Source organism: Zootoca vivipara, chromosome 7 (assembly GCF_963506605.1).
Source record: "Zootoca vivipara chromosome 7, rZooViv1.1, whole genome shotgun sequence".
NCBI lineage: Eukaryota > Metazoa > Chordata > Lepidosauria > Squamata > Lacertidae > Zootoca > Zootoca vivipara.
The window spans coordinates 71,341,522-71,366,205 of NC_083282.1; the positions used below are offsets into that span (position 1 = coordinate 71,341,522).

General features: G+C 43.3%; 1 protein-coding gene across 1 annotated transcript in view; it reads right to left on the minus strand.

The window, feature by feature from the left end:
* Window positions 1-22,714, minus strand: part of PTPRT (protein tyrosine phosphatase receptor type T) — a 585,629-nt gene extending 562,915 nt beyond the window's left edge. Inside the window, exon 1 of the mRNA XM_060277267.1 lies at window positions 22,480-22,714. Within this exon, the coding sequence (XP_060133250.1) occupies window positions 22,480-22,549 (70 nt within the window). The 5' untranslated portion in view covers window positions 22,550-22,714. The remainder of the gene's footprint in view (window positions 1-22,479) is intronic.
* Window positions 22,715-24,684: the final 1,970 nt, after the last annotated feature.

Genomic DNA, 24,684 nt, shown 5'->3' on the forward strand with positions numbered 1-24,684 from the left:
GGCAGTTTTAAACACAAAATAAATCCTCAGGCAGTTAGCCATGCACGGTGTAGATGGAACACTGTCTGTCAACAATTCATGCCTAACAACCTCAAGCACTAAATCTCCCTCCCCCACTTGCCTGTCAGAAAGTCCAAAAGTGGCTAAATGCACCTGGGAACTCCATCAATCCTCTTGCCCTTCCTTAACCATGATATGAATATACTTCACTGTTCTCTGTGAAGCTCTTATTTCTCTCCCACTGGCACACCCACTGCCTGTGCTCCCACTTTCCATTTACTTGATTAAAAGAGAAGCAAGAAATTCCTCTGCTGATGTTGAATTTGCAGTGGTTTGCCTACTGACAGACGAGAGTTTAAGAACAAGCATGCTTCCTATACTATAAAATATTCCTATCTCCTTTTTTATACAGCAACACAAAAAAAGAGAGAGCTCGTGATATTCTTAAAACCACAATACAATCTAAAAACAACAAACCTGCAGCCACAGCTTAAGATGATGAAGGGTCAAAAGAGAGAGGATATGCATTTATCAAGCCTTGCTTTTTCTTCTTGAAAAATAGCAACTGGGAGGTGCTCCTGTCAGAGTTAGAGCTATAGGATGGAAGCTGCTATTGGCAGAATGCTACTTATGTCTGTGCAAAGACTTCCAGAGTGTTTCCAACCATACTTTGCTTGGGTTAATTAGAGATCACTGCATTTGTTGATGCAAATGTAAACCCCAGCCAAGAGCAGTAACAGCTCCGTTATTATGTGTCATGCGTTATTATGTGACTATGGTAACATTCGCAAAATGTACAAAGGCATGAAGAAAGCCTTTGCACCAACAGTCAGGGAAACTGCACCACTGAAAAACTTGTCTGGATTGACCATTATAGACCGCAGCAAGCAGAGGAGGCCCATGGGCACTGTACTCATGGGGAAACATTGTCTCGAACTAAGCAACTGACAGCATCCAGGCTGTGCCTGTCTTGGGAAAGCTGGATGTCCCTCCCTCCCTTGACAAACTGAAGAATGCCATCAACTCTCAGGCACGTCAGAAAGCCTCAGGTCCAAGATGGAATCTCAACACGAGGCTGAAAGTTGGCCTCAACTCCTTCCTCATGATGTACCTCCACAGCTTTCTCTTGTGGTGTTGGAGAAGATGGGCTTCTTCTGATCTGTGACCCAAGACCAGTGTTTCTCAACCAGTGTGCCTCCAGATGTTTTGGGACTACAACTCCCATCATCCCAAGCTAGCAAGACCAGTGGTCAGGAATGATGGGAGTTGTAGTCCCAAAACATCTGGAGGCACACTGGTTGAGAAACACTGCCCAAGACATTGTGACCCTTTACAAGAACCATGACTGAAACAACCAATGTGGAATCTCCCTGCTGAGTACTGTGGGGAAAGCCTTCACCCGTGTAGTTCTCAATAGACTGCAATCAATCACGGACAGGGTTTATCCTGAGTCACAATGCGGCTTCAGAGTGCTCAGTCGACATGGTTATCTCACTGTGCCAGCTGCAGGAGAAATGCTGGGGGCAGAGACCTGACGTCGCCTTCGAAGACCTGACCTCATCACCTGAAAAGGACTCTTCACACTGCTCAATAAGATAGGATGCCCACCTAAGCTTCACAAGGTGATGGTGTCCTTCCACAAGAACATGCAGAGCACCATCTAGTATGACAGTTCATCCTCAGATGCCTAGAAAGAGATGTGTGAAACAGGGCTGCATTTTCATCCCAACTCTCTTTCAATCATTTGCTTACATTGAGAAAACGATGGCAAACCATTGTGGGCTAACATACAATATACCTAAAGAAGTAACCGTATTTTAAATTGCTTTACATAAACCACTGTGATCCTTGGGGAAAGGTGTTTAATAAACAAGAGCCTGACCAGCCAATCATTAATTTTATGGTTCTGGCCCCCTGAATAATGCCAGGTAGAATTGTCTGAGAACACTGGCCATCCCTGGTTTACCTAATTACTTCTCTCCAGAGCCTTTAATTCTTACTAAGTCAACTGATTTGTATTGGAATGCTTCCAAGATCTTGTCAACAATTCTAAAGCTGAAGTGGGTTCAAGTCAAGATTTTGCATGCACAAACCCCAAATAGATTTTCAACACCATCGTATCAAAAAAGGCATGAAGACATCAGGAAAAAACATAGGAATCCACTGTGTGCAACTATTTCAAGGGTTCTCTAACGTGGAGCATATTCTGTACGTGAACTGCTAGAGCCCACCTAGGAAGCAGCCTAAGAAAACAGCAGCTGCTAATAGCCCAGGATGCCTTTGCTAATTAATTAACCCAGACTGATCCCTGAAGTAATAGATCAGTGCTGTATATAGGAAAACAAATTAAAAAGTAATTGCACAAATAGATATTACTGCTGACTGCTCTAAACTAGTGAACTCACACTTGCTAAATGTTCCAGAAGCATTCTATTGAGCCACTGCTAGTTGGAGAGGAGAGGAGAGGTCTGGATATTGCGCAAAAAAAACCCCTAACATATCCATTTACGAGGCGAGCCCATAAGAGCAGCACTGCTGGTTCCGAGAGAAAAAACCATCTACTCCAACATTCTGTTCTGAGAGCAATGCAGATGTCTATGGGAAGCTCACAATATCTGTGACACAGCACTCTCTCCATTCATGGTCTTCAGCAGGCATCCCCAAACTTCGGCCCTCCAGATGTTTTGGACTACACTTCCCATCTTCCCCGACCACTGGTCCTGTTAGCTAGGGATCATGGGAGTTGTAGGCCAAAACATCTGGAGGGCCACAGTTTGGGGATGCCTGGTCTTCAGCATCTGACATACAAAGGCACAACACCTCTGACATTGGAGGTCATAAACTGCCATCATTATGAATAGCAGCCACTTTCAGCCTTATTTCCCATTAATTTGACAGATCCCCTTCAAAAGCCATCCAGTATGCAGCCATCAATACATCACATGAGAGTGAATTCCATAGTTTAGACCATAGCTGCCAAGTTTTCCCTTTTCTCGCGAGGAAGCCTATTCAGCATAATGGAATTTTCCTTAAAAAAAGGGAGAACTTGGCAGCTATGGTTTAGACATTTGTTTAAAATAATTTGTATACTACTCAATACTACATTTTTTAAGTGGTCTACAATATGGAAACCAATAGGATGCAGTGGTGGATGCAGCATGAAACCAGTTAACCGTAAAATCAGAAGATGCACTTAAAATGTATGCTGAATTTTTAAAGTCTTCACCAAGCTGTGCATGAGGATTTTCTGTTGTCAACTGGGCTGGATGAACCTGGGTTGCAGTATTACGAGAGAGTATTAAGACCATTACGGTGTGATTCAACTCCTCATTCAAATAGAATATTCTGTTACCTGGAGAGTATTGTATAGGTAGTTCCATCGAGGACACACAAACTACTCCAGATCTCTCTTGTTGTTCGTAGACTTTACCAATGATAAACAATAGAGCAAGGGTGGTTAACCTGTGTCCCCTCCAGGTACTGTTTGACTACAACTTCCAAAATACTTGAGGCTGTCAGAGGCTAATGTGAGTTGTAGTCCAGCAACATTTGGAGGTCCAAAGGTTAGCTACCCCTGTATTAGAGATAGAGAAATACTTACTCAGCAAGATATATACACGAGAAGTGGGGTTACAGGGAACCAGACAGAGGGCCTTCTCAGTAGCAGTGCCTGCCCTCCCATCAGATGTCAAGGAAATAAACATCTATCTTACTTTTAGAAGACATCTGAAAGCAGCCCTGTTTAGGGAAGTTTTTAAAGTTTGATCTTTTATTGTGTTTTTAACATTCTGTTGGGAGCTGCCCAGAATGGCTGGGGAAACCCAGCCAGATGGGCAGAGTATAAATAATAAATTTTTATCTATTATTATTATTATTGAAAGATGTTTCTTTTAATTTCTTTTAATTGGGTCCATCAGCTCTGTCATGGGTTTAAAGAGATGGTTCCTTTGAAAACAGTGTTACTTATTAAATGCTGCAAACCATTAACTGCTCCATATGATTTATTTTAAATTGAAATTCATACACACAGAGGGAGACACTGCTAATTTATAAAGAAAACATCAAAGCAGTTCACAACAAATGTACATGAAACAGATACAATAAAAACTATATAAGAAATTAAAATCAGAAATCAGATAAGAATGTCACAATGTTTATTCCACAATATTTAATTGCCTGCATGAGCCTGGCAGAATAGATAAGTTTTCAGCAGGTGTTTAAAAGTTGGAACAGAAGAAGTCTGCCGAATCTCTGTTGGCAGAATGTCCCATAGTACTGTAAGGTTTGATATCCTGTTGTCAAATAAGCCTCCCCAATTTGGGAGAAAACCAACAACCTGCAGATGATCAGGGAATATACCCCACTCTCATAGTGCGTAGAGTAGTTTATGATAAGTAAAACTACAACTTCATAATAAACTAACAATATACCAAAAAAGCAGTGCAGAAATAGGCATTGCAGATGAAAAGGGAGAATCACTGGATAAAATATTATCTGTCCAGTAAGGCAAACATTTGATGGAATAAAAAGAGTATTCTACACCGGGCAACAGAACACAGACAAGCACCATGAGCAAAGCCATTCCATGGTGTGGATATGACCACCAAGAAGTCCCTCTTGCCCAAGCCATGGGTGGGAGTCAGTCTACCACTTTTCCATCAATGATTTTGCACACCCACCATTATTCCATGACCACTATCAACAACTATGAGCATTGCATATGTGACACATTAAGTCAGATACGAATGTCATTGCATATCTTTGTCAACTGTCCTCAAATAGCCATTGTATTCTGTCGCAAAAGCCAACAATATTTGCATATGTCTGATACTTCATACATGTCTTAAGGAGATCACCAACCACAATGGGGAACCACCCATTTTCAGAAAACCTAAATTTCAACAAATGCCACTGCTATTCCTGAAACAAATTCCCTTATCAGACAAAGGTGAAGAGAATAAAACATTTATTTAAAAGCTATCTGAATGTCAGGCTTTCCAGACCTTTAGAAAGGAGAATGTCACTCACTGGTTGCATACCCAAAGCCTGACTTTTTCTTCTGGTGTTTATCATGATGGGAGGCCTCAGGATACACATTGGGGCAGAAGTGAATTATGAATTAGTGCAAAATAGGGGGAAGAATTCCCTAAATAAATACTAATTAATACTTAGCAATGTTATCAATATTACATTATTAAGGGCCATCTATGATTAAAGCATAGGGGACGCGGGTGGTGCTGTGGGTTAAACCACAGAGTCTAGGGCTTGCCAATCAGAAGGTTGGCGGTTCGAATCCCCGCGACGGGGTGAGCTTCCGTTGCTCGGTCCCAGCTCCTGCTCACCTAGCAGTTCAAAAGCACATCAAAGTGCAAGTTGATAAATAGGTACCACTACAGCGGGAAGGTAAACGGCATTTCCGTGTGCTGCTCTGGTTCGCCAGAAGCAGCTTTGTCATGCTGGTCACATGACCTGGAAGCTGTACACCAGCTCCCTTGGCCAATAACGCGAGATGAGCGCCGCAACCCCAGAGTCGGTCACGACTGGACCTAATGGTCAGGGGTCCCTTTACCTTTACCTTTATGATTAAAGCATGCATTGGCAAAACTTTGGAAAACAGAAGCAGAATCAGGTTTGCTAGTTTCTGATGCTGCATGAATTTTTCCCCTCCTGTATCTTACTAATTAAAAAAGCTTGAAGCTTAATATCTTTAAAATACAAGTTAAATATGCTAGGAATCAGCCTGGAATATCAGAGAGACAATCCTCGACCCCAAAGGTGCGCTAAAGCCAGGCACGCAGATAATCTAGTGTGATTTCAGATGTGGGGAATATGGCATTAGTTTTCCTGACTATGATGCTAATCTTTTCAAATCTTCTTTTCACACAGCAGTACCTCTTATCTTATGGAAGTGTGGGGTTTTGACCGGGATGTCATGCTAAATTTTATTCACACCAGTGGGGGTGACGTGCCACAAAAATACACTGGATGACATCGCTATTCCCCCTCTTTCCACACGTGTGCTTCTACTCCCCCATGACTCTTCCATAAAAGTGGCAATAAAGAACTCTATGCCAGTTGTTGTTGTTTAGTCGTTTAGTCATGTCCGACTCTTCGGGACCCCATGGACCATAGCACGCCAGGCACGCCTGTCTTCCACTGCCTCCCGCAGTTTGGTCAAACTCATGTTCGTAGCTTCGAGAACACTGTGCAACCATCTCGTCCTCTGTCGTTCCCTTCTCCTTGTGCCCTCAATCTTTCCCAACATCGGGGTCTGTTCCAGGGAGTCTTCTCTTCTCATGAGGTGGCCAAAGTATTGGAGCCTCAGCTTCACGATCTGTCCTTCCAGTTAGCACTCAGGGCTGCTTTCCTTCAGAATGGATAGGTTTGATCTTCTTGCAGTCCAGGGGACTCTCAAGAGTCTCCTCCAGCACCATAATTCAAAAGCATCAATTCTTTGGCGATCAGCCTTCTTTATGGTCCAGCTCTCACTTCCATACATCACTACTGGGGTATGCCAGTAAACTAACCCAAATTTCGTCCCTTCCCTGCCACAATTTTCTAGGTTATGTGACCCCCCGAGACAAAGAGGCAAGTAACTATACAACCTTTAGAAGACAACTGAAGGCAGTATAGGAACGTTTTTTAATGTTTAATGTTTTATTATGTTTTTATATATTTTGGAAGCCACCCAGAGTGGCTGAGGCAACCCAGTCAGATGAGTGTGGTACATCATCATCAATGATGGAATAGGACGTCCCTATTTTCACCAGAGATATGTTGGAGGTATGGCACTCCCAATGGAATCAAATAATACAGAAATGAGCCCTAATTGTGTGCTCCATTCAATGAGGTTCTCAGAAGTGGTTTTTAACACCAGCTCAAATATAATGCAGTTAGGGAATGTCAGGGGAATTCAATGAACTGCCCAGTGAATGCAGCCCTGATTTACAAGTTGGAGGAGCTAACGCCTGCCCAGAGACTCAGGCATTTCACTCTCCACATTCAAAACTTTGAAGACTATTCTTTATTACCTAGTGAAATAAAGGCTGTGCATGCTTAATAGTTGCATGAAGAAACTTATTTCTACAATGTACAGCTTTAATATATATTCAGAAGACAGATTTGTCCATTAAGGTAGTGGTGGGGAAGCTGTGCGTCTTAAGACTTTATTGGTGCAGCTCCCAGGTGAGCATAGCCAATGGTTAGGGATAATGGGAGTTGTACTCCAGTAAGATTAGGAGCCCCACAGGGTCCCTATCTGGGTATTAAGGGAACTGCACTCCATATTCAGCTAAAGAAAAGCAAGTAGTTCATTTCCTCTCTCTCAGATGACAAAAAATAATCTCAGTACAGCTCTGATACTGAAGAAAACATGTTAGATTCATTTTTCAAAATAACTAGAATGTGCTGACTTGGAGACTAATTAATGGTGAACACTACAAAGAGCTGCTAAGGAAAGCAGAGGGAAATGTCCTCAATTCATATTCATCTTGGAATGCATTACTCTTTAATCATCTTCCACATATAATTACATATTATAGATAATGCATTTGTATTGGGTCATGATTGCAGTACATCATCATCATGCAAATGCCATCGTTAACTTTGGGAAACCACACAAATTATTCCAAAGAATATGCAGAGTATCTCACTACACTGGAGAGAATGTTTTGCACCTCTCCATTAAAATTTAGAAAATTGCATTATCACATTAACTCCATGTTCATAAGCTGTATGCCGCTAATTGCTAGATACCGGGAACAAACAATGGTAAATTGCTTAACACCAGCATGCCCTACTGGTGAGCTTCCTAGAGATATTTATGGCCACATCCACACCACACATCCAAAGCACTATTACACCACATAATAACAATAACAATAACAATAACAATAACAATAACAATAACAATAACAATAACAATAATAATAATAATAATAATAATAATAATAATAATAATATATTTAGGACTTTAGGAGTCATGGTTTCCCCCAAAGATTTATGGAAGCTGTAATTTGCCAAGGATGCTGGGAGTTGTTATCAGAGCCCTATTCCCCTCACAGAGTTACAATACCCAGAGTTCCCTGGGAAGCAGAGTTGATTGTTGGGCAATTCTGGGAATTGTAGCTCAGAGGGGGGAATGGGGGTCTCCTAACAAAACTCAGCACCCTGAACAGACTAGACCACAGCTCACAGAATTTTTATGGAAGAAGCAGTAGTTTTGATTAATTGACTAATTTATTAAATTTCTATTCTACTTCTCATTCACATGAATTGCAAAGCAGCTTACAAGCAATAAATGACACTAACAAAATAGAACATCACAAATACATCAATCAAATAGAATAATTAACAAACCATCAGTAAAACAATTACAATCTATTAGTAAAGCAACTAAAAAATAAGCTAAACAGCACAATTACAACAAAAGTCATATTATAGGATACTACAACATTCATAATATATAAACCAATACTGACAACATTAAAAAAACAGCAACCAAAAAATAAACTAACCACCGCTGAATTTATACACACATCCAACCATCCACTCTATTTTGTTTATCAAAAGACACATCCACATAATGTCCACGACAACAACTTCGTATATAGGACTGCAACCTAAGTTAGTTGCACTTATTCTCATTGAAGTGAATTGGCCTTCCGTTAGTCACGACTCACTTTTCAGATTGATTTCAATGTTGCGCTTTACTCACTCTGAGTAACCAGCTTACTCGAGACCCATTATCAGTATTTGTATACTGCTTTTCAATCATAATGATTCACCATATAAAAATCCTACGTACAACACTTCACACTAACCAATTCCTATTAATAGGCAGATAATACCATATGGGGGGCACAAGGAGAAGGGGACGACAGAGGACGAGATGGTTGGACAGTGTTCTTGAAGCTACCAACATGAGTCTGACCAAACTGCGGGAGGCAGTGGAAGACAGGCGTGCCTGGCGTGCTCTGGTCCATGGGGTCATGAAGAGTTGGACATGACTAAATGACTAAACAATACCGTATTGTCATTTCCAGGGGCATTAAGAATACCAGGTGCTTCCAAGGGCAACAAACAATGAGCAACTTCTAGTGATGTCCAGCCACCTGCACAAAGGGTATTCCAGTTTCCCTTCTCCCCCTTCCAAACCACTCTATGTGCCCTCAAAACCTGCTCCTGACAACCCCAACCCTCCAGAGCCAATACTGAGGGTGTACAGAGGATTGCTGGATGGGGCGGGGGAGAACCATCTTGTTACACAAGCACATGGGTGAGATCCAGTGTCATGGAGCTCCTGGCTCTGCTCCTCCAAAATATGGTGGCAGCAAAGAGTTTATTTCAGGGGGAGATGTTCCTTATAGTCACTGCTCTGAGAATATGGTACTGTCTTCTAAAACCCTACACTACCAAGATGCTTAAATTCGTGTGTGTGTGCGTGTGAAACTGATCCCTTAAACAATGAGGACTTTTGTTCATGAGATGTCTGCCTTCATTTTGGATATCGAGACTAGTATAGGCATACCTACAATTGCCCTCTCTAAATTATTAGTGGTTAGCTGCCATGATGGTTATTGTTGCTGAGTTTAATCAAAACCATGTCTCTTGTTTTTATTTAGATCCCAAGATTTTGCAAACTGCCAAGCTAAAAGCATCTGCTCTCCAATTTTGCTACCAAGCTCCACTGTTAAATAATGGGCACTTCATCGCTGTACCAAAGGGAGGAGGAAGGCACAGCCATGCATATGTATAGTATTATACAAACATACTTATGCAAAGATACAATTTACTTAGCAAGTTCACGCAAGGACAACTAATTATTCAGAGGCTGTTCACTGACTTCTAATTTCTCAGGCCCTGGCAGCCTCTGGGGTTAATTCTGTGCCAGATAAAAAAGCATGCTTGCTTATCGGTGAGCTTGCCACCCCTACATTGGTATCCAACGTGTTCCAGTTTATCCACATGCTTGCTCAGGTTCTCATTTTATTATGGCGTGCAAAGTATGCTAGAAGGTATGCACAATCAAATCAAAAAGTTAAAAATCAAACTGTGTAAAACCCATTTGTAGAAACTTAACAAAATCCAGCAAATAGCTGAAGCTGGAGAGGGAGATTTTCTACTGGCATGGAAGTAGTTTGTGGAGGAAGACATTCCAGTGCATAACCTCTTTGATATCAGGCTGAATGCTTGATACTTACGCGCAAAGCCCACTTTACAGACAGTCACGCTAACAGAACACAGTGTCAAACAAGCTACATTTAATTGGAGACTGCTCCGTGGATTTAATCACTTGTGACTTTAATGAGAACTAAATTTATAAAGAAACAAAAAATCTATTTAAAACTCGGTTAGAATTCTAACATGGAGCCATCCATCTCACTCACATATACACACCACAAAGTGAAACAGATGAGTACAGCAGGGGGATATCTGAAGGACACCAGGCTCTATACCTATTGCCAGACGACCAAGGGCCTACAGGACAGCAAGAAAGAGATCCACCTGACTCAATCAGAAACCCTGTAGCTAAAGCATGTTTTATAAGCCATATGTGGAGGTTATTTTACTCCTACAAGGAACAGCTGATTCCCGGGGGGAGGGGGAGAGAACTTTTATAATACTCTTATAACTAAGAAGTGCCCAAGCTTTCCTCCTCCCTCCCAATTCCTTTTCCTTTTGTGTCATGTCTCTTACATTGTAATTCCAAAGGCAGGGACAAACTTATTATTGATTACTGTAAGCTAGGAGTCTGAAGAGCAGGTTTAAAAGACTTTAAATAAATGAAGACATCCAAAGCCTACACAAATCTAACAGGGGAGGGAGTCATCACAACTGTATCCTACAGTTATTGTAGTCCAATATACTGTATCAAGGCAAAATGTTTATCTGTGCTGTTAATATTTTTGCTTCTCCAGAAAGAATTTAATTCTCCAAGGCAAACCATTTGCCAAACTTTTTTTTTGAATCAGAAGTGTGCTTGAGTGTCATCAAGTTTTAGATCAACTATTAAGCCTACAGAAGCTTTGACAACAAGTTCTCTGCGTGGCACATTTGCCAGAAGCCAGTGAATAAGGTAAATAGGATAGAGATGACTGAATTTTGGCACCACAGAAAAGTGAAAGGGATGAAGCAACTACCCTATAGTTACAAAAGTTGGACCTTTTTGGTTCAAAGAAAAAGAGGCAAGTATTAGAGAAATTCATAAATGCATATAAAATTAAGCATAGTGTGAAGAAAGTGAGTACAGTTTCTCTCTCTCCCTCTTCCATATCACTGGCACTCAGGGCCATGAAAGGAAGCTGAATGTTGGAAGATTTGAGACAGACAAGAGAAAATACTGCATACTGTTAAACTATGGAATTCACTGCCACATGATATAGTGGTGGATGACCACCAACCTGGCCTGCTTTAAAAGAGGATTGGACAAATTCATGGAGGGTAAGGCTATTCATGACTAAGAGCTATGATGACCATGTTCCATTGTCAGAAGCAGAATGCCTCGGAATTCTAGTTGCTGGCAGCGACAAGGAGGAGAGCTGTCCTGGTTATGAAGAAGAGAAGAAGAATAATTTGGATTTGATATCCTGCTTTATCACTACCCGAAGGAGTCTCAAAGCGGCTAACAATATCCTTTCCCTTCCTCCCCCACAACAAACACTCTGTGAGGTGGGTGGGGCTGAGAGACTTCAAAGAAGTGTGTCCTTTGGCCTGGTCCAGCAGGACTCTTCTTAGACAGGTGTTTTTTGCTAGTTTTTATATAACTCTGGACAATTCAGGAAAAGCAAAGTTCCCAATCATGAAAGAGTATTCTGTGCACATACAATTGTATGTAAGCAGGCTCGTTCATATCACTTGCTGAACACCTGGAGGTCAGGACTATATACAGTGGGGGCAAACAGACACACACACATATTATCTCTGTTTGGTGAAGGGGGTCTGTGAAGCAAGGAGGACTCCAATGCTGCCTTCATCTGAGCTCCCTACATCTTAAAAATCAGTAACCACAAAAGTGTAACAGGAAAACGTGGTTTTGACCGAAGATGCCTTTGAGTGAAGAAGTCAGTTTCGAAATAAGCCCCCTGAAAAATAAAGGAATCCTTTGTAAAAAGACACCAATAACATTTGGCATGTTTTGAGAAAACAGTCATTTTCTCTCGCATTTCTTTTTGGGGGATCTTCATGTGTCCATTCTCGGCTTTCTACAGTACACAGGTAAAAAGGTAACGGTAAAGGACCCGTGGACAGTTAAGTCCATTCAAAGGCGACTATGAGGTTGCGGCGCTCATCTTGCTTTCAGGCTGAGGGAGCCGGTGTTTGTCCACAGACAGCTTTCCGGGTCATGTGGCCAGCATGACTAAACCGCTTCTGGCACAACGGGACAAGTGCCAGAGCACATGGAAACACAGTTTACCTTCCCGCCACAGCGGTACCCATTTATCTATTTACACTGGTATGCTTTCAAACTGCTAGGTTGGCAGAAGCTGGGACAAAGCAATGGGAGCTCACCCCATCCTGCGGATTCGAACTGCTGACCTTCTGATCAGCATGCCAAAGAGGCTCAGTGGTTCAGACCACAGCACCACCCACGTCCCTTACAACACACAGCCAGTGACTTGCCTGTACATACATTTCCAAATTTGTAACTTATCTTTGCATATTGTCACCAAGAACGGGGGAGAAATTTTAATGTGAATCTACCTAATTAGCACTTCTTGAAACAATATGCAAATTGGAAAACATCTCTCCTTTGAAATTTGCACTTCTCTGAATTTTGCAATCCAGTTCTACGTAGAAATAATGTGCTCCAGAGTAGTGTATATCCAAGTTTTCCAAACTTTCCATGTTGGTGACACACTTTTTAGACATGCATTATTTCACAACACAGTAATTCAGTTTAACTAGCAAACCAGAGATGAAACTAATCCCATTCCAGCCCTGGGAAGAGCGTGGGGAGCATCCCTGCAATGTACCTGCACACTGCAGCCAACATACTAATGTGTCACGACACACTTTTTGGAAAGCTCTGGTGGATATGTATGTGTAAAAAAATGCATATGTTAGTGAAAACAGCATATAAAACATTTTGGGGAAATTCCTTGCAAAAAGAAAATTATTAGTAGTATAAATTTGCCCTAATGCTGATGAATTTTTATGCAGACCTACAGAAAAGCACAAACTAACGCAGAAATGTGGAAATCTGAACTTTAAAAAAATAAAACTGACAGATTTAGACAGACACTGACAGATTGCCTTTAGGGTCACAGGTTCCCCATTCCTGCACAACATCTAGAGCCCTTTCAATTTTTAAAACAGGTGGTGTTTTAAATGTCTTGTGCTGGAGGGGATATGGAAATTCTCTGTGGTCCATTGGCTCATTCGTGCAAGCAAGTCAACACTTTTAAGCCACAGTCACCAGCTGATTAACACCCAGTGCTTTTTTTCTAGAAAAATAGATGCCATTACTCACCATGAAGTTGTTACAGAAAGTGTTACACTTTCCATGTGGAAACTGACACCCTGCATATAGAAATATATTGATTTTGGTGTTTTTCTCGCTAATTTACTCAATGCAAACAGTCCCCCCTACCAAACTTCTCCCACCACAATCAAACTCCATTTCATCTAAAATGCATGTGTCAAGTAAATGGCTGAGGGTGCAATCCTATGTGCAGTTACCTGGCAATAAACCCCCTTGAACTCAATAGGATTGACTTTTGAGCAGATGTGCACAGGATTGTTCCACCAGCCGCTTTGTTTTACTGAACACCAGCATGGCCATTCTTAACTCCGAATTAAGGCAAGTAAAGCAAAACCTACTGCTCTGGTGCGGTTGAGTGAAATAAAAAGGCAAGGAGTTGAGTTCCACATTAACACAAAGAGCAAAGCGAGCGGGGAGTGATCTAACTCAAGGTCTGTGCTTTGCTCATTATAAAGCCTTGTCTGCAGAAAACTGATAGGTTACCTAAAATCTAAGCTCTGCTTTCCTTGTGCAAGGGCAGATACCAAATAAGTACTGGCTCACTTTATAGCAAAGGGCTACATTATATATTAATAAAGTCATCACAATCGCTCTTCTGATATTATTTAATGCACCAGGATCTGGTTCTAGGCATTTTTTTTTTTTTTTGCATTTCAGAATCACTGCATGATAAGATTATATGCACTTATCTGCTATTAGGAAGAGAGAGGGGAAAAACAGAAGGCCTGATTAAAAGATGCATGTGATATGCTTAGCTTAGATTAGACAGAACATTCCCCCCCCCTCTCTCCCATAAAGGAAATATGATCCTTGGCTGCTGTAATAGCAAGTTGCAGCGGGAGCTTAGGCTGTTACAGCACCCCACAGGGCCAGACTACAGAGCTCTGACTCATGAGAAAGTCATCGTTTGCGTATATGCAGAGTGTTGTTCATTTAGAAACAGCATGGCTGTGTCTTAATGGGTATGACCTTCCCACAACGGCAAAAGCGGAGTCCATCTGCAAGGAGAAGGTTATCCAAAGGGAAAAGGCATAACCTTTATTAAAATGGCCAGTGGGAGGAGGAAGTTCCACACACTAAATGACGCCACATGATGAGAAGTGGGAGTTTATTAAAAGAGTTGAACAAAGGGAAAGTGAATATAATAAGACTGCACACGATGCAAAGGAGGTGGCCAGTCTGTTCTATTAAAAATAAAAACTCAATCAGGGAATATAATAAGCAGAATACATTAATACGTAACCATTAAAGTGGTATCATAATATGCCATCAATGAAGTTTCTCCCACCTTATCCAGATGGCAAACCATTCTTAAGGTCAGGGACCAAAGAACCAAGCATTTTGCTTCTATCGTTGTCATGCAGGTAGTGTTTGCAGGGCTGTGACCAGGAATTCCTTTAGCTCCCAGCACTGAATCAAGCCATGGGGCACAGCTTCTCACCTCCTAGGAGAGGTTTCCCTTCCCTTCCCACATGTGTGGGCTACAGGGCTACAGATATGCCACAAGTTGGTGTGGAAGGAGAGAGGACCAAAGAAGAAAAGATGGTTGGAATAGCTGTTGCAGTCTCCATCATTTATTTTTATTTTTATTTACCTCGCCTATCCATATGGATTGCCCCAGCCACCCTCGACGGGTTCTAACACTCACACTCACACCACACACTAAAAATTTCCCAATATAGGGCTGCCTTCAGGTGTCTTCTAAAAGTTGTAGAGTTATTTTATCTCCTTGACATCTTATGGGAGGGCATTCCACAGGGAGAGCACCACTGGCAAGAAGGCCCTCTGCCTGGTTCCCTGTAACCTCACTTCTCACAGTGAGGGAACCGCTAGAAGGCCCTCGGAGCTGGACTTCCCATCTAAGCATACCTACCACAGCTTCTGTCTGCTCAGAGGTATCATCTGCATTGGAGACAAACAGCTCAGCTGGAAGAAGAACTTGCCATGAATGAACCATGGCCTAGGCCAAGGACATAGGAACACGGGGAGCTACCTTATACTGAATCAGACCCGGGGCCATCTAGCTTAGCACTGTCTACAATGCTTGGCAGTTAACTATCCAGGATCTCAAACAGGGAGTCTCACCCAGTCCTACCTGAAAAGATGGGGAATGAAGCTGGGACCCTGGCATTCAAAGCAGATGCTCTACCACCGAGCTACAGTCTGTTCCTGGCCAGATGTGGGCACTTGCCTAGTTTAGCACCATTCATTCAAAAGTGACCTGCTGTCCTCACAAGGCTAAGGGAAACAGATATTGCATTCTTCTGCAGATGTGCTTAACAACAGCAAATTTTTATTACTCTTTCTATGGTGTAACCCTCTGGACTTGAGCGCAACTTCTCTAGAAGTAAGTTGTTTGTAGAGGGGTAGCTAAGTAAGAGATTTAAAAAGCTAAAGGCAAGGACGATGAACTATCCATGAACTAAGGGAGCGTTCAAAGCCACAAATACTCAAAATCAATTTATCTTATTTTGTCTATTAGCTGCAAAAGGTTTTAATGCACATCATAAATAGTAGTTGCCAGAAGAAATAACCTTTGCTCCAATCTCTGCTCCACAAAACTAAGATCTACCTTTTTGGACAGCACAGTAGTTTCCATGGCAACTAACAGTGATCCCTTATTTTAAAGAAAGGATACTTCAGTATTCAATATTAATTGTCTAACACACACACACACACACACTGTTCCAAAAACCATTTATGGGGTGGCAGGCTCTAGGGCTCCCTCAAACAAACACAGGACAAAACAGTGTGTAGAGAGAAGGCTAAACATTTGCAAGGGGGGGGTGCAATATAAATTGGAGGTACAGTAACTATTTTCCTTTTTACACGCAAAGACCCAGTTCCTGCTGTTATTTTCCAAGTGCCTTTTTAGCATTAATTGTTCTTTTATGCAAAAAAACAAATCAAGCCAGCCAAGAGGAAAACAACATTGGACTGAACAGCTAAAAGTTCCCCAGAGGAAAGGGAAAGTGATTTTGTAGTTAAATTGCTATATTGTTAACAGTTGCCACATTCAGCATCTTACATTTGCACAGGACCAACATACCAAAGGCAGGGGGCTAGTAACGTGAATTAACTGTACTCCCAAATCTCTCTGCATTTCTGCCCCCACCCACTTTCAACTTCCATTGCCTCTAACGCCAAAAATGCCCTTACCTGCTGCCTCATACAATGATGCGGCATTTTTCTTCGCAATGGTCCATCTGATAATATTCCAAGCATTCATATCATTCTACAGATTTGGAAGGAAAATGACGCCTCTGCTACAGCTAAATTTGTAATGTAAAGGAAAGGTCACAGAAAAGGGCAAAACAAACCCCGAGGCATACAAAATTCGCCCCCAGATGCTCTTGGATTCTGGATGATAACAAGGCACTGGGTTGCACTTATTTATTTAATTCATACCTATATAATTTTGTATTTTTTCATGTTAAAAATGTGTTTTCTAAGTGGCAAAAAATAATGTGTTTTCTAAGTTTCTAAGTGGTTTCCAAAAACTTGTGTATATGACCACACACACACACACACACACACTAATATATCAACATACAGTGAAACTAAAAACTGCTATTCAGATAAAACAATAAAATTCCCAAGAGGCAAAAAAAATCTAGCAGCAGTTTTTGGAAACTATCTTAAGAGTCAGGGAAATGACATGGTGGGCTGGACACCAAGTAAGTAGGTACAGTGGTACCTTGGGTTACGAACGTGATCCGTTCCGGGTCGTAGTTCGTAACCCGAAAAGTTCGTAACCCGAAAACGCCATTTTGCGCATGCGCAAAGCGCTATTTTCGTGCTTTGCGCATGCGCAAATGCGCGCGGCGCTTCTGCGCACGCACACGCAGCGAAAATACGTCCGGGTTTGCGCAGTTCGTACCCCGAGTTGTTCGTAACCCGAGGTGTTCGCAACCCGAGGTACGACTGTAGAATGGTTTTACTTATATGCCATTTTTCCACAATAAGCTGTGCCCAAAGCGACTTCCAACAAACATTCAAAATGTTGGAGAGAGGCGTGCTACATAGCCAACTAGACCTCCCCACAAATCCACTCCACCATTTCCATCCCCTACTTCTCACCATCTGCTACCCAAAAACCACCTGAACAGGAGCATCATTCCTTCCCTTAGTAGTTATCCAATGCTACGGACTTAATTCAGGGATCGTCCATAGAACATATTCATATGTAAGTCCAAAGCAGTATCAATTGTCAACTTCGATGGTAGACTCCCCTCCATTCTTTACTGGTGAAGCTCATGCAAACTGTGTATGCCAATAAGAATTCTGCCAGTGGTTAGAGTTAACATATGCTGAAATGGACTACTGCTGTCCGAGGGGAACTTATGAAACATACTGTGTTTCACTCCCCTCAGATGTCAACTCTGAAGCGAATGGACTACTCCAATGTAAAGAGTACAGGAAACGTTCTACTATTCTGCCCTGCAAAGAAAACCCGTGGAACAAATCTGAAAGTCCTAAGGGAAGAGCTACATGCCTTTTTCTTTTCTTTTTGCGGAGAAAACAATTGCGGAGAAAACACTGACCGTTCACCACAAGTGGTATGCATGTTAGGAAATAGCAGCAGCAGTCTGGCAAGGAACTTCTAACAGTAGATGAGTACAGATGATTGTTTAACAAGTGGTGCACAGAGCTATGTGAGAAGTGATCACTTCCACAGATGTGTGGGGAAAATGCCCTGGCTTGCTGTCAGTTGCATCTTAATTGTGACACATTCCCATTTGGCAAACAGTCATTTTATTTTTTTCCCCACCCCAAATGTGAAGTGCTAGGATGCAGCTTTCCAAACTTTGGAAAGCCCATCATCCTAGAACTCACATAAAGACATTGATTGGCTATAGATTCAGGACCGGCAGAACAAAGCCCTTCACACAATGCATAATTTGTAGGATTCGCTGCCACAAGGCATGGTGATGGCTATTGGCTGAGATGGTTCTGTAAGATGAATAGACACATTCATGAAGGGCAGCTATCAATGCTAATAGCCACTGAGAGATCTAAATGGGATCTCTTGTGTACAGAAGCAGCAGGCCACAGAATACTGGAGGCAAACACAGCAGGTGAAAGCTACGGGTTTCATGTCCCACTTGTGGTCTTTCCAAAAGTATGGGGGGGGGGGAATGCTGGATTGTTCTGATTCAAGCTTATCAAGGGCTTCTCAGTGACAAAATCAGTAATGATGGAGAAGATTCCCACTCTGCTCTTCACTACCGATCCTCCCCATGCAATATGCAGCTGTGGAGGTTTTCATAAGTGCCTCTAGACCAGGCATAGGCGACCTTGGCTCTCCAGATATTTTGGAACTACAACCCCCATGATCCCTGACCACTGGCCCTGTTAGCTAGGGATCATGGGAGTTGTAGTTCCAAAACATCTGGAGAGCCAAGGTTGCCTATGCCTGCTCTAGACGGTGCTTTCAGTTCACACATTTTCTCTGCACAAGCTGTCATTGCCTCCCTATAACTGTCCACAGAAGACAACCGTTCATAAGCAGATAAATGTGTGTGGAATGTGTTCTCTGTAGCAGGAAAGTTTGAAAACTACTGCTCTAAGAGCACAATCTTAACCATGTCTACTCAGAAGCATGTCCTTTTGAATTTGGTGGGGCTTGCTTCCAGGTAAGTGGGGCTATGACTGCAGCCTGAGTCTACAAGTTGATGGTCAAGAATTTCACAAGAAACAAGATTGTAATTTGCATTTGCCTCAGCTCTGCTTACTTTTATGGGACATGGAGATGGAAGCAGTACCAAGATATCACTTCAGTCTTGGGTTTTTCAATCTTGGCCCAATATTCTGCGATCCATTTTTTATTTTGCAAACAAGTAACAAAACTCCAACAGCCAGCTTCAGAGAACTGGACACCCTGGAAGTTTAGACAGAAGATGGAAAGGCACTGAAAGCATAGCTCAATGGGAAAGCCTGTGTGGACAAGTCTCTAATTGCATCTAATAGTTATGAAGGCAGCACCATCTGATGGACAATGGGGAAAATACACTGGCTGCAACAGTTGAAAGCTTTCATGTGGTTAGGCATGAAAATCCATCAGAGAGGTGAGGCGTTTGTGAATGTTTATTTCATCTTTGCTTTCATTATCAGAGTATTAGCTATGCAAATTGGTTACAGGGCATTAAGTCTTCGGTGGTTAAGTGTAATCTTAAAAATAAAACAGCCAGCGCTTCCCATAACCTCATTTACAGAAGTGGCTCACCAAGTCATGTTCATTTCTATAAATAAGATTCTTTTATCTTTTTCAGCAGCAAAGCAGGCAACTGAAGCAGGGGTGAAAGGTGGCAGTCACAATCACAGAAAGCAAACACGGGCTTTCTTCCTTAACAAACAGTGATAATGGAAGCTTCTGACCCGTTGGCTAATCTGTGGGGCCCAATTCACTTTTAAGTTTTATAATTGCATTTGTTCGCCATCTCTCCCATTTCTGGCTCCACCCCCACCTCCTCCTCCGCTTTATAAAAGTTTGGACATTGATACCAAAACTCAGATTAAAGGACCACAGTGCTACTGTTTGATAATGAACTCTCAATCTACCCCCTTACCCCATTTTACAGATTACACACACACACCCTCCAGGCTGCCCCTCCAGGTAGGGGATGTGCCATTAGCAAGCTGTGTTACCAATAATGGTAACGGGCAATGCACAAATATTATGCAAGTTTTGCTGAGTTATGTGGAACTTAGTGCAGAACAAATGCTGATATGATCACCGCTTTTTGACGATGCAAGCATGAAGCAAGTTCTATAGAATCCAACATGGTAAAGATTCAAGCACAAGTTGATAATTCACGAAACAATCCTAAAAAAAGGAAGAAGCAAGTCTACTGAAAATGGGGGGTTATTTCCATGTCGATATGTGTAGGAACAGGATGTTAGTCTAAACTTGTCTTGAAATTTACACATCTCAGAAGTCCTCTGTTCAGCAGCCACAAACAGTGGGAAGGATATTTAACTCCCTTCTCATGGGAGGAGTTTCACAATGGTGACTTTGTCAGTTTTTTAGAATTAAATCTGAGATGTTATTCCTTTCCCCACAATGATATACAGTACATGGCATATAGCAGCCTTCCCAATCTGATAAACCTTTGGACTACATCTCCCACCAGCCCCAACCAGTGTGGCCAATGGTCATGGATGATGGGAGCTGTGGTCCAAAACATCTGAGCCACACCAGACCAGCAAAGTCCAAAATACAGTAACTCAGTTACTTTCTGTTGCACATTATGCAGATCACTCTGCCTTTTGCAGAGCGTAATAGGGTCACTTCCAGTCTTAAGATTCCTTCCTTTTTTAAAGTTAAGTTTAACATTTTCAGTAGAAGCCTTCAAGGAGAGATTTCTTGCAGGCTTCTGAACAGTGATCTCCCTATTTGCATGCTCTGCCAATAGGAGTATATTTCACAGAGCAGCCAAGAGTTCTTTGATCTTTCAGCATCTTCTTAGCCCAAAAGACCATTCTGCTGAATTGCGCTCAAGCCTGAAGGTTGCTGGAGTCGAGCCTCAATACTTGTAATACCCAAGTAGCCATGCTTTACAGCTATTGTCTCCATAAATGGGTTGTAGGCATTTAAAATAATAATTTTCAATAACTAGGTAGGCGAGATGGACATTTTCTTAAATATAGGTAATTATTATTTACTTTTCAGACGGACTTTTAAAAATAAAAGAAAGTCCACAGTAGGACAAAGAAAACATGTGAGGAATCCTTTTTTTTTTTTTTTAGATCTACAAGGTGGGAGGGGGAGAAATTTATAGCAGGATAAAGAAAGCATGTGAGGAACCATCTCTCACAAGGAAATTCTGACTGAAGAATGAAGGGAATGAGATTCCAAAGGGCTTCTAGGTTTTGGCTGTGTATGCTCCAAGACACAACCTTTCTCAAGATTAAAATGACAGCGGTGGACAAGTGTCAGTTAACAAATCAGACTTGTCAGCCATCCAAAGAAAGTTGTTCCAGCCCTTTAGATCCCTGAGGTTGGTGGGGAAAGGGGTGGAGGAGTTACCCAATGAACTTTCAATTAATACATTCCCAAGTTGTGATTTAAAGGTACAGTAGGACTTCTCAGCCTGATGTGGCACATTTCTGAAACACTTGGCACTCCTCCTCCTCCTTTGATGGGAGACCAACTGTTTACTATAAAAAGGACTGGAGTGCCTTGACTCCCCAAAGGAAGGCATGCCTTCAAATATCACACAAGGCACAACTTTTTTTCTTTTTCTTTAAAAACAGGCTCCTTAAAATATAAAGACATGTCTAATTGTGCCCCCCCAACAACAACAAAAATCCCATGAAGCCAAACACAACACAGTTTGGAAGTTCCATTTCTGATACTAAAAGCCAACAATACTCTAACCTGCTTCCTTATTTTCAGTTGCCTATGGAAGCCTCGTTCCTCAGCCGTGTTCATCACACTTGAAGAAACTAGTGCAGTACTTAGCATGCCTACACAGAAACAAGCTTCCTTGAGTTCAATGGGGCTTACTCCCGGGTAAATAAGCTCAAGGCTGCCTCCTGATTGGCGTTTTATGGTTGCGCGTGTGTAACAAGATGGGCAAGGAAACCACAAAAAGCCTATATTCCCTATAGCTCAGCTTCTACCTAGAGTTTGCCAGATAAGCTCTGGACACCCATCGTGCGAAGTCTATCTCCCACAAGCCAAGACAGCCAGCGAATACAATGCAATTTTAAAAAAAACACACACCAAAAAACGTATATAGGTCTACTCAGAAGCAAGTCCCACTGAGTTCAATGGAGCTGACTCCCAAGTAAACGGGGCCTGGAGTCCAGCTTCCACCGTGCAAGGAATGACCATCTGACCTAGCCTTTCACACTCGCAGCTACACACCCGGAAGGAAAGGGAGGACGCGACGCAGCGCCCACGGTCGTCTTGAGGAGCGCTGCTCGGAGTTCAAGGCACCCACCTCCTCCCGCTGCACGGAGGCACGCGGCCAGAGCCCAACGCCCCTTACCTGCGAAGCCCTGTCCCCCGGTTTTTTGCAACAGCTGCAAAAGAATGGCAATCGTGGCAATCCTAGTCATTCTTTAAAGGAGTTCACATCCCCTGCCCAGGGTGGTAGCGGGAGCAGCAGCAGCAGCACAGCCGATGGTTCTCCGCGCGCCTTGCAAACATCCCTTGCATTGGAACGACCGAGGAGTTGGGAGAGCGGCTCTCTGGCGCACACAGCTGAAGCCTCAGCTATCCCTGATCTGATGAGTAGCACAAGCTGATTGAAGAAGCGAAGGGGAAGGAGGAGGAGGCGGGAGGGGGGGGAGCAGAGAAAGAGAGAGATTTCCCCCGAGTCCTAACGCTTGCCTTTTCTCGCTCGCCGTCTCTCGCTCAGAGTAGGGGAGGGCGGACGCCACGCACTCGCTCCCGTCACTTGCCTTGACCTCAGCAACTGCAAAACCCCCAATTATGCATCCCGTCTTGTTTTGGCACAAGGCGATCCGGGAGGAGGGAGGCAAGGAGGGAGGGAGGGAGGGAGGGAGGGGGAGATCAATATAATTAAGCAGATGATGCTTCTGCACGGGAACTCGACGCCGGAGAAAGGACTCCTGCAAGGAGGCAGCGGAGTTGGAGCACTCGCAAAAGCGAAATAATCAATGGAAGAGCGCCGGGTGTTGCTTCCCCACCCAGCGTGTTTGCGTTGTGTGGCACCTCGGTGCCAAGAGCCTCTCTCGACTGCTTTTGTAACAGAGCAGCAGCGACAAGAAGTAACTGCGAGCGCAGCTGAGGTGGGTTTCCTTTGAAGAGCCGCCTGGTGATTCTCGTGGTGGCGAAGAAGGGGAAACGTCGAGCGAGGGGGGGGCAACCTTCCCGCTGGCGCGCGCGCACGCACGCCGACACACACACCCCTTTCGTGCTCAGCCAGAGCATAATAAGGATTGCGGTTAAGCCGCGCTACGGAGAGAGAAGAGAAGATGAGCCCCCCTGCTAGGAGCATGAAAGTCACCAAAATGCAAGGTTTCCAGGGAGGCCATTATTAGATCAAATCTTCTAAAGCGCTCACAGACATTTCCAGTTGAAAATAGTAATTTTCGTCATTATTCACTTAACTTCGGATAGAGTTGGCTGCTAAATACCTACGCTCAGCAGGCGCGCACGGGGAGCGAGGCATCACGCGCTTGCAAGGTTTCGCGCTTGGGAAGCAGCCGCGCAGAGGCGAGGCGAGGCGGCCCACGACCTGCCCGGCTTTACGGAAAGCGAAGGGTGCACGGGGTGGTCGCGGACGCCTCACTCGGCACTTCTCCATCCAGTCACCTAGCTAGCGCACCTTGCTTTAGCAGCAAATGCGAACCTCTGTGGCGACGCATCTACCGCCCGATCTTGGGTTTACGGGGGGGGGGAGGCCGCCGAAGAGAGCCCCCTAACTCTCTCCACCTCATCCCCGGTTTCATCGCCGGCGCGGCGGGAGATGAGTTTCTGATGGCATCTCTCTTAACTTTCAAAGGACGCTTTTTTGCGCTCCTCTGTGGGGGTCTCTGCGTGCGTTTCAGTCAAAGCGCTTCCGATTTAACAAGCGCAGCTTCCTCGGCTATTTTAATGGCGCTGTTAATAATCCTGCCTCATTCCGTCTCTCTACAGTGCCTCTCCACCCCCAACCCCCACCACCGCATTTTTTTCCTTCTCAAAAAGACCCCCGCCGTCGGCACTAATTTCACACAGCAACTTGATTCGAATATACTGGATACCGTGTGGTGGTACTCCCCGCATGGCCAGTAGGGGGTACTGTTGCATTAAGAGTAACTCATTTCCATATTACACCACCACCCCTTCAGCAAGTCGAGGGGGGCAGGGTGCCAGAGAGAGGAGGAAATCAAAAGATGATTGGCAATTTTAGAAAAAGGACAGAGAACATTACCCAGGTGAAATGACAAGAGAGCTTGGTGTAGCACTGGAGTCCAAACCCTGGACTACAAAACTGTCAATGCGGAAGAACTGCAGCACAGAACTGCTCTCCAGATTTATAGGTGAGACCAAAGTGGAAGGAGTTGCATTCACCCAGGGGGGATAGGATAATTTCAAATCATTTCAAGAAGCTGGCCGATAGCAATGAAAAGCAACTAGAAGAGTCAGTCTTCCCTGTCAATTTCCCTGTCTCGGTAAGTGCCATTTATCACAGTGACAGAGCATCTGCTATACATTCAGAAGGTCCCTAGTTCGATCCCCAGCA